Source organism: Hippoglossus hippoglossus, chromosome 12 (genome assembly GCF_009819705.1).
Source record: "Hippoglossus hippoglossus isolate fHipHip1 chromosome 12, fHipHip1.pri, whole genome shotgun sequence".
Lineage (NCBI taxonomy): Eukaryota > Metazoa > Chordata > Actinopteri > Pleuronectiformes > Pleuronectidae > Hippoglossus > Hippoglossus hippoglossus.
The window spans coordinates 13,602,353-13,617,729 of NC_047162.1; the positions used below are offsets into that span (position 1 = coordinate 13,602,353).

General features: G+C 42.2%; 1 protein-coding gene across 1 annotated transcript; it reads left to right on the forward strand.

Moving 5' to 3' along the window:
- Window positions 1–240: 240 nt before the first annotated feature.
- Window positions 241–10,077, forward strand: urm1 (ubiquitin related modifier 1). Its single transcript, XM_034602549.1, has 5 exons — window positions 241–317; window positions 1,473–1,543; window positions 6,221–6,302; window positions 8,163–8,211; window positions 8,814–10,077. Exons 1-5 carry the CDS (start codon window positions 283–285, stop codon window positions 8,880–8,882), a joined length of 306 nt encoding a protein of 101 aa, XP_034458440.1. The 5' UTR covers window positions 241–282; the 3' UTR covers window positions 8,883–10,077.
- Window positions 10,078–15,377: the final 5,300 nt, after the last annotated feature.

A 15,377-nucleotide genomic window follows, 5' to 3' on the forward strand; every position in this document is an offset into this window, starting at 1 on the left:
ATCTCCTTTTCATTTCTTTTAAACATAAAGACAAAGAATAACGTTAACAGCATGTGTAGAGCATAGCAGGTACAATATATAACTCTATATTAATATGCATGGAGAGAAACGAGAAATAACGAAATAAATGTAAATGAAAGGATAAATAACAGGATATAGAAGCAGGTGTTGGGCACAAATGTATAGAAAAGACGTTTCAAGGAAGTAAGTCTCCTTTAAAACGCGTCAGATTGCGTCACTTCCGGCATCCAGTTTCCACTACTTCCTGGTTTTGCCGACAACATGGCGGCGCCCGTAGCGATTCACCTGGAGTTTGGGTAAGTGGATTTAAAACGCTCTGTTAAAGGCTGTTGTGGCCGATGAAGCTTCTCTTCAGCTGCTGAGATGGAATGAAACATCACACGAAGCTTACAGGGATTAAGTTTGTGAGGTTTTTATAAAGAAAGACGTGAAATCTGTGGAGAAAACAGAGCGTGAGGAGTTTGTTTATGAAGTAACCAGCAGAGAGAGAGAGAGAGAGAGAGAGAGAGAGAGAGAGAGAGAGAGAGAGAGAGAGAGAGAGAGAGAGAGAGAGAGAGACTGTCTGTCTGTCTGTCTGTCTGTCTGTGAGAGTATTTCACGAGAATTTAGACTTGAACTAGATCCTCACGTATTAGTGGCCGAATGTATATATAAAGAAGAAGTATGTGTAGTATTTTGATATATGTTTGTAGTAGTAATAGTAAATCCACTGGATTTCATGGTCTGTGATTTTGGACGAGTAATATGGAAAATGGAGTCTGTTATAACCCAGAGAGTCTTTAATCCAGACAAACATACAAATCAACGAAAAGAGAAAACAGCTCGCCATTCCCAGTTAATTCACATTTTAGTATTAAATAGATCAGGACAGGTTTTCCAGGCTTTAACATTTGAAACAGTTCTTCCCAGAAAAAAACTGTGAAAGAACGAAAAGAGAGAAAACCCTGCTCTCTGTCGTTCGTTCCTCACTTTATTGATATTTCTGTACTCTGATCTACATCTGATAAAATTCACATGAGTAAACATCACAGCTATGAGCTCGTATAATTCCTACAACAAAATATCGTTGTCGTTTTTTCCAGGATACTTGCCAGAAAAAGAGATTTAGGAACTTATTGGCTTATTGAATAAATCATTATCTAATAATGAGAACCAGGGATAAATTATTTTTTTATACCACATACAATCCTGCAACATCTTTAGATTGTTTGTCTTGGTTAAGATGATCAAGGTTTATCTCAGTAGTGAAAGTGTAAAATATTCAAGTTGTTTTTTTACTCTCAACTCAACGAGACTTGAGGATGCTTGTTTGTTCAAGTGTGTTTTTCTTTGGAAGATATTATACAATAATAAGCAGTGATAGATGCCTTATTGTAAACCTGCATGTGCCTCTAAAGGCCACAGAAACACACACTAGTGTAATTCACCTGTTGGACTCTTTCTTTTTCCAGAGGAGGAGCAGAGCTGCTGTTTAATGGCGTGAAGGAACATCATGTGACTCTTCCAAGCCAATCAGAGCCTTGTGAGTATCACCTACCACCTATCTGTCAACCATATCATTATAATCTCAAACACACTTAATATTTAACCAGTGTTTTGAATATATCATGTAGCTGCATCAGTTCAGAAAACTCAATGATGATAATTATTCCTGATGGTTTGAAGGATTGTATTTAGAAATGTCTCTTTTCTGCAAATAAAATGTCTTATTACTACAAATCACAGACTGATGTTATGCTAAGTTCAAGGTCATTATTTAAAAATAATAATCATGACAATCATCTGTCCATGAATACAAAAGTACAGATATGTTTGTAAAATAAGACTGTATTTTCGTTCCACGGCCACATGCTGATGAACAAAATTAAAAGTACATATGGGGTTCACAGCGATTGACTCCATATCTATTCAGCAGCCTTTTCAAGTTGACTAGTATAATGTACTTAAATGTATTTTTTAAATTGAATTGACCCTATTTTGCCAAATTTTTTACTTAGGCCAGTGAATTATAACAATCTAGTGTTTCTCTTTCACCTTTACCTTTTCCTCTCTTACTCTTCCTCCTTCAATCGCTCTCTTCTCTAACATCTGTTAGCTGTGTGTTTTCCCTCTTAACTCATCCATTCTGCCTCTTTCACTGGTAAATGTCACCCACCAGTTACACTGATGTATGTGAAGTAAAGGGGATTAAAGGGACGCTCATTTAGCGTCTGTGAGTATTGGGGGCGACAGAGCTCAAGTCATTTTTTATTTGTCTCCGAGATCATTTTGGCTGACTCGGCAGGCGTGTACCCATTTCTCGATTCATAAAAAAGTTTTCCACCTCACGATCCAAAATGATTACATTTTATTTTGTCGAGGGGATTCAGGTTCCCTCCAACATGGGTCACTAACTCGACATGGAGGAGACGAAACCTGTCTACACTTTTATTCCCCCAAACCGAGCACAGGACCCGGGTCATTAAGAAAATGAGGAGAGGAAAATTGTAGTGTAGTGTAGTGTAGTGTGTGTGTGTGTGTGTGTGTGTGTGTGTGTGTGTGTGTGTGTGTGTGTGTGTGTGTGTGTGTGTGTGTGTGTGTGTGTGTGTGTGTGTGTGTGTGTGTGTGTGTGTGTGTGTGTTACAATGTGAGCGAGAGAGAACAAATGAGAAATATGTGTGTTTGGTATTTGACGAAACAAAGGGTGTTCATCCACGGCGCTGATGTTACCACGACAACCAAAAGACAAAAGTTGACCAGAAAAGGGAATGTCAGCCTTGTGACCTTGCTGCACAACCCGACCTCTGTGCGTGCGTGCGTGCGTGCGTGCGTGCGCGCGCGTGTGTGGAAAACCTGTGATTTTTCCACAAAGTGCACGAAGTTCATAATGTTATTGTCAGAGGAGCACGGACATTCAGACCTAACGAATCATGATACGTCTGGATGCATGATCCTGCAAATGCCCCTCTGAGCTAATTTTGGTGTGTGTGCGTGTGTGTGTGTGTGTGTGTGCGTGTGTGTGTGTGTGCGTGCGTGCGTGCGTGCGTGCGTGCGTGCGTGCGTGCGTGTGCGTGTGTGTGTGTGTGTGTGTGTGTGTGCGTGTGTGTGTGTGTGTGTGTGTGTGTGAGTGAGAGTAGAGAGGGGGTGCAGCGAAGGCAGATATAATTGGTTCTGAATCCTTCGTATTTCTCTTTGACCCCAGCCAGTGATTGATGACCCTCGACTGAGAGACACCACCCCCACTCTTTCTCGCTCTCTCTTCCCTTCTTTATGTAACTCTCTCGTCGCTCATACATTCAACGAAACCCCCGTGGTTTAAGGATCACACAGTTTTTACCTCTTGTATCAGCAGAAAGATGGATAGCTCGCCCCCCCACACTCAACCTCACCCCCTCACATGACTGTCATAATTGCACGAAGACAGAAAAGCAAAAAGGAGAAGAAAGAGAGAGGGGGAAACTGCGTGCACAATAGAAAAGCGGGCCCGGTTTTGAATTGGCGGCAAAATGGCGCCTTTTCTCCCCCCTCCCTTCCTCCGTGTGTCCTTCTCCACCCACGCAACGCAGCTATCCCAAGATGCATTAGGAGCCTGTGACGCACTTTCCCTCTCTCATGTCCGTTTGTTCCCTCGTTTTCTTTCACCCTTCTACCTGGACCGCGAGGCGTGATCAAAAAACCCTTCAACTCTCCTCCTGTCTCTACTCTCACCTTCACACAGTTCATTTACAACCTTAAACCCAGATACCTGTTTTAATAATAATCCTTGTATAAGCCTGCGGGCGACTTAAATCCGTAGACGTGTCATCTTTTACAAGACGGCCAATGAGAAACCGGCACCTGATGACTGTCTGTTTTACAAAGATTAAATAATGAAAGTTTGAATTAATACCAACCTGTGTGCTGAGCTAAGGCAACATGTTAAGTTGCTTTTAATGTGTGTGTGTGTGTGGGGGGGGGGGGGAATCATAAATGGCAAAAGATGGAGAGAGTTGGAGGAGAGGAAAGAGGGTAGGAGGAGTGCAGGTTTTTACGAGAGAGAGAGAGCGTGTGTGTGTGTGTGTGTGTGTGTGTGTGTGTGTGTGTGTGTGTGTGTGTGTGTGTGTGTGTGTGTGTGTGTGTGTGTGTGTGTGTGTGTGTGTGTGTGTGTGTGTGTGTGTGTGTGTGTGTGTGTGTGTGTTAGTGTGTGTGAGACGGAGAGAGAGACAATTTTAAAAGGAAATGGACAAGAGGATGAAAGAGGGAATAAGGGGTAATGGTGGAGAAAAATACCAACAGTCCAAGGCAGAGGGAGAGAAAGAAAGGAGTCACCACAAAGAAGGAGTTATGACTGCTGGAGTGATTAGTTCTGTTTTTAGCCCCGCAGAGGTGCAGGTCAATATTCACTGCCCAGTAGTGAGTGTGTGAGTGAGTGTGTTTTGCAAGGGGAGGTATTTGTCTTTTTTTTTATGTGGAGGCCTGGAACCGTAGAAAACCAGCACTATCATTATACTATACTGAGCTGGCCGACACTGCAATTAACCTGAACACCATGCACACAGGCTTGGAGGCACGCGCGCACACACACACACACACACACACACACACACACACACACACACACACACACACACACACACACACACACACACACACACACACACACACACACACACACACACACACACACACACACACACACACACACACACACACACACACACACACACACACACACACACACACACACACACACACCTACCTTCTACATCGCATATCACTCACACAGTCTGTTGCCCTCATAACCACAGTGACCAGTCAGGTGCATCTCAAAGTCCTTTTCTTTTTCACTTTGTTAACTGAATGTTTAAAGTATGCCTTTTAACTGGAATCCATTTTTTAGGTTTTCTGAGTTGCTTTCTGTCTTCGTGTCTTTAGAATCAATTTAGTTCGATACAATTTCAGATCCTGTAAGATCTCATAAGAAATAAGATTTAGACAAATGTAAACCTGTATTATTTGTCCAATAGAGTAATAAATCAAACAATAAAGCAAAATCTACATTTGACTCCATTTAAAGAATAAATGTTTTCCAGGTCAGAACTGACTTGTGTTATTAACTCGTCCCTTTGATCGAGCTGAAGTCGTTGGTTCGACGCCTACCTGCTACAGCTTCGCCGCTCTCCTTCTTACACCTGGCTCGCGATGACTCACCGTCGTCCCATTACGCTCGCATCTGCTGCCGCTCTCTCGCTCTCTCTCTCTCTCTCTTTCTCTCTTTCCTCCTGCTCTCCCGGAGTGTATTTGCTCTTTCTCTCTTCCATTTAGTTACTCTCCCCTTGTACATTTCTGTCTCCTCTGTTCTTTCAGGTGTGTGTGTGTGTGTGTGTGTGCGTGTGCGTGTGTGTGTGTGTGCGCCCAGTTATTACGCGTCATCATGCTCAACACCAGGAAACGGTTACAAGAAAACTGTTTCTTGTCCTTATACTGCATTTACCTGGTTTGTGTGTCCACATCATAACACACACACACACACACACACACACACACACTAACTCTCACAGGCCCAACATTAAAGATGGGATAGCTATAATATATTCATTGTCAGTTGTTTAGTGGGGATTTATCCTACAACCATGTTGCTTTTGTGGCCGTGAGTCGGTCTGAGTGAGGCTCAACCTATTGTTGAGACGAGGTCAATCTGATTGTTCACGAGGTCACACTCAGAAAATTCAAGCATCCCTGATATTCAAGTTCGGGCAAAAAAATGGAGCATTTAGCGTTTGAATTTATTAAGGAAAATGTATAATTTATTTGTTTATTCCATTAGTGCTGCACTGAAAATCGCTGTAAGTATGAGCCTAAAGAGATGTGTGTATAATAGCATTTATATGTATATATTGTCTACAATAATATTTTTCTTCATTATAACATTTTAAAAGGTCTCGCTGTAGATATCAGCTGTTTCTCAATGTATAGACGCCACGCTTGGCCATTGACATCATTCCACCCTCCCCCATTTCCAGTGTCCTCCCCCCCAAACATACACATACACTCATAAATATACATGCACACAGACACACACACACACACACGTATATGCAGCCTCGTCCCGCCTGGTGCCTCTGTCGCGTCACATCGACCAGGGGGCTGGAACCGTGCACCTTGACCCTTAACCCCTAACCTGTGACCTCTGTTGTCTGCCTGTGTATGGGCTTTGTTTGTCTGTGTGTGTGATTTCCAGGGGACGTGAAGCAGCTGCTGGTCTGGATCCAACGGAACCTGCTGAAGGAGCGGCCTGAACTCTTTGTCCAAGGAGAATCAGTGTGAGTGTGTGTCGTCGGTGTGTGCACTTGACACACACTTGATCTGTGTGCAACAATACAGCCTTACAGAACATGTCATACATCACACTGATGCTGGAGCATAATCCGAACTGTCAAATAATAAAATTGCTCTCTAAGCAGAGCTTTCAGCGGCTCAGAAATTTGAAAAATGAAACTGAACCCGATCGTGAGTCTTTCCCAAGCATTTCTGTTTCTCTGCTGTTAGAAACTGCTGAAATGCTGAGGAGAAGAAAAAAAAAGAAGCAGTGTAGCCTTCAAGTTATAGGTTTCAGTAAGATGATTACCTGTGTGTGTGCATGTGAGCTTGTGTGTTTGTACGCACGTGTGTGTGTGTGTGTTTGGTTCCAGGGCTTGCAGCAGTCTTATAGGACTGGCTGACTTTTACAGCTGCCTTTGTGCAGGACTATTTATAGCACCACCTAACCAATGAATGGAGAAAAAGCTGGGCTACCTATAAAGCTTATAGATTAGATGTGTGTTTGTGTGTGTTTTTTGTCGGCAGCACACACTTGTTTTAAAGCAAACCATCATAATGTTTCTTCATTATCTTTTAAAAAGATCTATGGCTGCTGTGTGCGATGAGTTTACAATCTTCACCTTCCCCCCCCCCCCCCCCCTGTTCTTTTGTTCTCTCTCAACACACTCCTTGTTTGTGTTGTTGTGTTTGTGTGCGTGCTCGTGCGGCGCGTTTGTTCTCGCAGGTTCCTCTCACGTTGCCCTTGCTCATTGACGTCACAGAGCATGTTGGAGGTGCAGAGGAGCCTGTTTGAACGATATGCGAGGCAACAGTGTCTGTTTTAGGCGTAATCTCGCCCTCCACACGAACTCAGCTCTATTTCATGGGGGGGGGGAAAGAGGCACACACTCACATCCGTTAAGAAGACTGCACCCAGAGGTGCCTGGTGTTACCCTCCCCCATTATCCCCATTATCCTCTTTGGAAGGGTGATGATTTTTTTAAGCTACATGTGTGTTATTTTTGGGCCCCCATTAATTTTCAGTGACAGTTTGTTTCCCCCAGTTTCGCTCTTTTCTTTTACGTGAGCCACAGAAAAAAAATATCATCATAATGTTCAGTCTTTATTTGCCAGAATACAATGTGGGAAATAAACACTGGTTATTCAGGTGTTTAATGTATATTTAAATAACATAAAACATGTGCACTCGCATGAATATACCATGATTAATCTGTAATACAACTATTTTTACACTGAAGTTAACTGGGGTACATTTTGCTACATATGGTCAACATATATATGTTTAAGTATATTTTTGTACATATATTCTTTCTAGTCTCCAGGTATATTTATCACTTCGATATTTTTGTTTTGATTGGAAATGTTAGACATGCGGTGTCTGCAAACAAATCGTCCCTGTGCACCACCCATAGACTAAATTTAAATTTAATTTTGGAAGAATGAGAAGGAATTTGATGATTAATGTAAATTTTTCTCAAAAACATAATGAATTATAAAGTGACAGAGACAAATTGAAACTCCCACACTTGAGATTATAGCAATTTTGTTTTTCATTTAAATTTTGGTTGTTGCAATTGTTTCTCTCAATTGTATTTATTAACATATTTAAGTATTGTTTTTTCATTTTAGTTGTTTCTTTATAACGTATACAAAGTAGGTGTATGTGCTTGTGTAAGCTGTTTATATCTGTTTGTATCTTTTACGTGTGTGTGTGTGTGTGTGTGTGTGTGTGTGTGTGTGTGTGTGTGTGTGTGTGTGTGTGTGTGTGTGTGTGTGTGTGTGTGTGTGTGTGTGTGTGTGTGTGTGTGTGTGTGTGACCTTTGGGAAATGCGTCTGACTCAAAATGGTGTGTTTTCCCACAGGAGACCTGGGATTCTGGTGCTTATCAATGATGCAGACTGGGAACTAATGGTGAGCGCTGGGAGCCATGTTCACTGTCAGATGCTGTGTGTGTGTGTGACTAATAATATTTAGCATTTTGTGTTTTCATCTGCAGCATGCTGTGTGTTTGCAGGATGCACTATTCCACTATTACAGTGTTCATTGTTTAGAGATCATGCTCTGCAGTGTTTAGATCCTCACCCTGCATGCACAGCTCCCGTTAATATATCAAATTCTTGTGTGAACGTTTGAATGAGGAAGAGGAAGCGTGTTGGTGTGTGTGTGAAGGTTAGCCCGTGTGTGCACTGATGCTGCGATGGTTCATTTTCTCCGACTCACTTAATGTTTCATATAATGTAGAAGCAGCTGCAAGACAAGTTTGTCCTTGGGGTCTCATATCTGAACACATATTTACACTCACAGACAGTCTGAATGCTTCCATTTGAATCCATTGATTCAATTACAGGACTCCACACAGGATGTAAATGAAATGAAAAGTTTGTTATTGATTGGACCCCAAAGGGAACACAGGAGTAATGCACATATTTGTATTGGTAAACACACATATTTCTGCGTGGACTCGTGCAGATGTGTGAATATTGAGCATTTTGTGTGCGTTTTCTGATCCTCAGGGGGAGCTGGATTACCAACTGCAAGACCAAGACAACGTCGTGTTTATTTCTACTCTTCACGGCGGATAGAAAATGAGCGAGGAATGCAAACACATCCCTGACTTCTCTGTAACACCCTTTCCCCCCCCCACATCCCCCATGCTCCTCAGTCTCCCCTCCACCCCCCCCCCCCACCCCACATCCCAACAACACGTAAAACCCACTGGGACGCTGTGAATGTGTCAACCTGCACCGTGACGATGGAGGTGATTGATGTTCCTCTGCAGGAATGAGTGGAAACTCAGAGATGGCTGTTGAGGAAAATGAGGAAGGTGTGAGATGGGAATTCTGCAGACTTTCTCATAAATACTGACTTTTTTTCCTTTTTTAGATCAAATTGGTCAGGCTCGTGGGGCAGTCGTGTAAAGCTCGGGTTGTCCTGGTCAGCTCACAGATTCAAGTGTAAACACCAACAGTTTGTGTGTGTGTGTTCACGTCCCTTCAATTTCTCATCTAGCGTGATATTAGAAGACAAAAGGACATCAGCTTGAGTTTTAAAATGGTTCTCTGCTCGTGAGAATTTAAAATGAAGGGTAACACTTAAACATCCATGAATTAGCACTTATGCGATGCATTTAAAATAGAAATATATATACATTATAATGTAGCTGTATACAGATATAGGCATTCTAAGTGTTTTTGTAACATCTTATACATATTTTAATATTAGTATAACAGGGTTTATCGATGTCATTCACCTGTCTATACACTGATGATTGATAATTCACAGGTGAAGTTATAGTGATATATTACTACTATTAATAAACACCCTAAAATATCTGCATATAAATGTACTTACATCTACATTATTGTGTCTTAAAAATACTAGTTTCTAATATTAAATGTTGATATAGTGTGAAGGTCTAATGTTTAAGTGTTCCCCAAAAAGTTTTTTAATGTTTTTGTTTTTTTGGTCCCATGTTATTTAGAATAAATGTATTATTTTTCTACCTTTTTTTTCTATTTTTTATCAACAATTTCTTTCCTGATATAGAACAAACTTTAAACTCAGATGCTTCTGTGTTCTGGGATTTAATTTAGTCATATATATTTTTTTCTTTTCTAAAAACTCAAACAACATGCATCTTTCTTTTTTTTTATCTTCCACTTCAATTTTCTTATTTTTTCCTATACATCCCCATCTGGTGGGAATATTTTCAATAATGGCCTCAATGTTGAAATGTGGAATTAAGTACATAATAAATTAGACAAATGTTTTAGGCTACTCATGTATTTGTCTGTTTAATTTTTTTATTTTGTAGAATATTTCTACAGCTTTATTTTATAAATAACATCACTGAATTTTCTGTCTATTGAAAATCTTATTTTGGCACAAATTCTTTAAACTTTGTATCTCTACACACACACACACACACAGGCCTGCAGCCAATCTCTCCATCAGGATTTTACATGCAGCTTCGATAATTCCTGGTGATATCTAATACCTGATCGATTAAAACCCAGCTCTGTGATCACACTGCACTTTTAGGCTGATTAGACGAGACTTTGGGGAGATGGTACCGTCCTGCAGCCTCAGACGGAATATTCATAAGTAGGAGAGGGAGAGAGAGGGGGGGTGAGGAGCACAGGACCACTGCGGGAGGTCGAGCTCTAGCCTCCGGGCTGTCCTCCCCTGAACGCCCGGGGCGACCTAAAACCTTTTCTCGGTTGTGGAGTCCGATTTGCAACGGGAAACCGAGCGATAATGGCCGGTAGAAAGGAAATGCTAATGAGGCTACATGTGAGGGGGTTAGAGAGGAGAGAGGAGGTGGCGCTGTGTGTGTGTGTGTGAGGGAGAGAGAGAGAGAGAGAGAGAGGGGGGGATTTACAGAAGGAGATGATCAAGAACATGTATTTGCATGTGTGTGTGTGTGTGTGTGTGTGTGTGAGAGAGAGAGACTTGAGATGTAGATGATGATCAAGAACATAACTGTGTGTCTGCGTGCATAATGCCTCTTACAGGCCTATTTTAAAATCTCACTCTATTCTAATTATTTGGTGTTTGCGTCTGTGTGAGAGAGAGAGACACTTGAGATGGAGAAGATGATCAAGAACATGACCGTGTGTGTGTGTGTGCGTGCATTATGCCTCTTACAGGCTACTTTTAAAATCTCACTTTATTCTAATTATTTGGTGTTTGTGTGTGTGTGAGTGAGAGAGAGAGAGAGAGAGAGACTTGAAATGGAGAAGATTATCAAGAACATGACTGTGTGTGTGTGTGTGTGTGCGTGTGCGTGCGTAATGCCTCTTACAGGCCCCTTTTAAAATCTCACTTTATTCTAATTATTTGGGTAAAATATCCAGAATATCAAATGTTGGAAATGTTCCCTGATATTTTAAAGCGTACAACCTTCTGTGTCACATCTTATGTAACACGAGTCTCCAGTTTTGTGTCCAAATCCGCTCTGCACCCACGTCTCGTCCCCTCGTTCTATGATTTCTCTCTTTTCTCTGCAGGGTCCCGTCTATTACCTGGGGCCTGCACACTCTGACACTGCCCCACAGGCTGCAGGTGCATGGTTGTGGTGGTGCTGGTGGAGAGAGACTCGACCCCACAGCATCCACGTGTCATCACAACGACTGTGAAGAGCTCAGGCTGCAACAGTGGGAATAAAACGCGCCTGTGTATCCGGTAAACAGCCATAAAGTCAACACCAGCCAATAAAAGTAAAGCACTAGACTATGATTATACATAACAGCATTGATTTAGTGTTTTCTTTATTACTATCAGGCTGACAGCACGCTCCTCTCTTTAGATTATGTATGAGGGAGAAAAAAAACTCCAATAATAAAGTATTTGTCACTGATATATCCATTATACTGACATAATTTCAACCATTAGTAATTGGAATTATTTTGGTCCGTAATCTGAGATCATCTCCTAAATATAATATCACTTGCCTGCTGGTTTTAATGCTTAAAAGCTCATTTTACTGTCCATCGTGTGGTTGCTGTTGCTCCCATTGGGCTCCCACACTCTCCCCTGCAGTGAATCCAGTGTCACACACTAAACACATGTTATCTGGATGTGAATGGAAAATAAACCCTGTAGCTGGGAACGTGCATTTTAAAAAACTATCCAAAGAAAACCCAGTTAATTGCATCGTTCCAAAGGCTTCGAGGTATTTTTTGCATCTGTCACCACAATCAAAAATATAACAAGACATAACTATTATACGTATTTTACACACAACACTACAACCTGCTGATTATTCTTATTTAAATTGAGAATTTTGATTGTTTTTTCGGCTGAAACACGTGTAGAAACCTTAGATTTACGGATGAACATGTCTCACCATGGTTGTTAAAATAATGCGTGTGTAATTTAGAGGCTGCTAATGTTCTTTAAAATAAAAAACCTAAACGATTAAAAACGAACCTTCTGTGAGAAATAAAAACAGAATAAAAGACGAGTCCTCTCCTCAATGGACACAGAATAATTTCTCCACAAGAGCAAACATGACGCACTAATCCCCAGGATTTAAGAAAGGTTAGTCTTTAATGTTCAACAACAACACACACACACACACACACACACACACACACACACACACGTTGGCTCTTCGTGTGTGTGTCTGTGTGTGTGTAGTGTTTGCGAGGTGTTGTTTAGAATTAATTAGAGTCTATAGCAGAAATAAATATGATATTTTTAAAACAAATTTAAAGTAACAAAATATCTGTAAGAGGTGAAATATTTTATATATTTTCTACTAAATTTCTAACCCTGTTTTTATTATTAAATATAATAACATTAGTGTACATTATTTATAATCACATTTAATTTGTCTAAAAATGTGAATTACGCAATTTGTACATGTAAAATGGATTTAATAAAAATAATAAAGTAATAACAAAAATAATAGAACATCAAATACGTTATGAATTGGTGTTAGTGTTGAACTAACACAGGCCTGTGTGTTAAAGTGTCCTGCTGCAGGATGCTCAGCCTTAAAAGCCTCTAAATTTATAGTTTAATTATTAGAAATGTTTTCCATCCAAATTGAGCTTTTTAACCGAAACTAAATCAGAAACCTTGCAGCTGAATGAAACCTGCTTCATGCGTGTTTACTCCTCTTCCTCACTGAGTCTGTGACATGCTCCAGTTTTTTTTCTTCTGTAGCTCTGCTCGTCACTGAGCGTCTTGTGCTGCATGTGTGAACCTTCAGCTTCGAGCCTTCTACCGTTTGTCGAACACAGTCGATACATCGACGCCTCCAGTCGATATTTGCCATTTAAAACAAACAGTCTTCATTAGATCTTCGACAAAGTGTAAATACCAATCGGGCCCAAAGCGGAACGCACACGACGCCACGCACGAAAAACACATTACAGGAGGCAGAGTGAGGTTTCCTCCACTTTATTGGCCCATGCAACCTTCTTCTCTTCTCTTCCTTCCTTCCTTTCTCCACAACATGCAAACTGTGATTGTGCATCTTACCTGCGAACGACACAGTTACACAAACACAACGAGAGGAGGCCTCAGCCTGCTTTGTGGTGCGGAGGCCCACACGTCCCTTTATGTGGCGCTTGGCCAGCGACAAGCGGTGATGAATGTGAGTCTGCAGCAACAGATGTCCATACACAATTCTTGGGGTTAAATTGGAGTTTACTCAAGAATTGCGTTTGGACAATCAGCCGCTAGAGACTCTGGAAAACCCGCTGCCAGGATAGAAAAATACAGAAAAGCAAGAAGAGATGAGACATTTGAGTGTTTGAATCAGAAGTGACTGTGGGCAGTTCATGTAGAGGCCCCTGGGTGCACCTGCTCCTGCTGCCTAAATGCTCTTTGACAGTATTGGCTGCAGAGTCTGACACTGAAAACTGTTTCCTTTCCTCCTATGGAGAGTTGCAGCCCTGTGCATTATTTTTGACATTCTCACTGCTCAGCATTGCCTCCTTTCCCCCCCCCTTTTTTTTTTTTTTTTTTTGGAAAAATCAGCTTTTCCAACACTGAGCTGTTGCACCAAATCCTCTACACACAGCCTCGTTTTCCCCTGATGTGGTGCAACTCTCCTGCAAACACACTTGGATAGAAACTTATCCCTGGTGGTGCATCTTTGCAATCTCAATCACTTTCTGACTTTTCCCATTGCTGTTTGAAAATGCACGCATCCTTTATCTCCCCCCCACCCCCACCTCTCTCTCACTCTCTCCTCTATCTATTATCTCTCCATGTCTGTACACTGGTTGCTATAGTTGTAAACTTAACCCCCAAGTCTGCCCACGTCTCTGGGGGCCTTAAGATGGCTGCACGGCCGCTGCATCTTCCAAGTAAAATGTCATCTCCTTTGCCTCATCAGGGTTATTTTTACTTTTCAGGTGTCTCGAGGGGGCGCAGTGAAAACACAATACACGAATCAAACAGCAGCAGCTTTACACTTTCTCTCATTTTAAAGTCCGGTGTGCAGGAAAGAAAAGAAAAAACGCCATTTCTGCACCTGTGCTCTGTCATCGATTTAAAAGGGGAAAGACTGTTCAGTTGTGAGGATGCACAATGCCTTTCCATGGATGTTAGGAGGAAAAACATCCCTTCCTCTATCTGGAGGAAAGATACTTGGAGCGTTTGGGTTCTTTTCCTCTGGTGAAAATGAAGGAAAATGCCACAAAAAAAAAAAAGAAGAAGAATAAGAAGGAGGAGGAAACCCCTTAGTTCCCGTTGGTGCGTCCTTGGTTCCCAGACGAGGGTTCTCTGGGCTCCGAGCTCCGTCCAGATGCCCCCCAGCGAGCAGCGTCGGATGGTGACAAAAAAAAAAAAAAAAAGAAGAAGAAGAAGGAGGCTGAGGCGCAGGAGAAGCGTCGGGGGCTTGGTGCGTTCACTCCGGCCACACGCTCCTGGCTTCCCCCCCCGTGCATCCTTCCTCCACGACTCCCTCCCTCGGACTGACTGACTGACTGACTGACCGACTGGGATGGATGTCTCTCTGCCCTCCTGCCTTTTTCTTTGCGCCGCTCCAACAATGAAAAAAAAAAAAACGCAGCGCGGCCACGACGCAAGGCGGAGTGAGGAGTGGAGAGGGTCCTCCGCTTGGTACTGAATTTGAATAACACCACGGGGTGATAAATGTCCATTGTACTGCTTAAGTAATGAATCTCCGCTGTCCTCTGTGCTGCACACACACACACACACACACACACACACACACACACACACACACACACACACACACACACACACACACACACACACACACACACGCACGCACACACACGCCAGCAGCTGCGATGAGGGACCAGCAGCCCCTCTTAAAGACACAACAGCCCTATTTTCTACCCAAAAAGAGATTACAATCCCGACACTGTTTACTCTCTGACCGCACTGCATGACGTTTAGTGTTTCTCTGGTGCCCCCCCCTTTCTCCGGTGTGAGCAAACTAGTGCAACGCTGTGACCAGGCACTTGGACATAAAGCGGTGCCTTCAGCGCCATGTGCAGCCATTCTGCAGCGGAGAGGCTAGCCTATACTGTAAGGCCTCTGTGGAGCAGTGTCGTCCCAAAGTGACAGAAAATGAGAGGATTATATGACGT

Excerpts from the sequence above, each read along its gene's own strand:
- urm1 (XM_034602549.1), top strand. The coding sequence starts at position 283 with ATGGCGGCGCCCGTAGCGATTCACCTGGAGTTTGG. Across the intron at positions 1,544-6,220 it reads TCCAAGCCAATCAGAGCCTT|GGGACGTGAAGCAGCTGCTG; the intron begins GTGAGTATCACC and ends TGTGATTTCCAG. Across the intron at positions 6,303-8,162 it reads TTTGTCCAAGGAGAATCAGT|GAGACCTGGGATTCTGGTGC; the intron begins GTGAGTGTGTGT and ends GTTTTCCCACAG.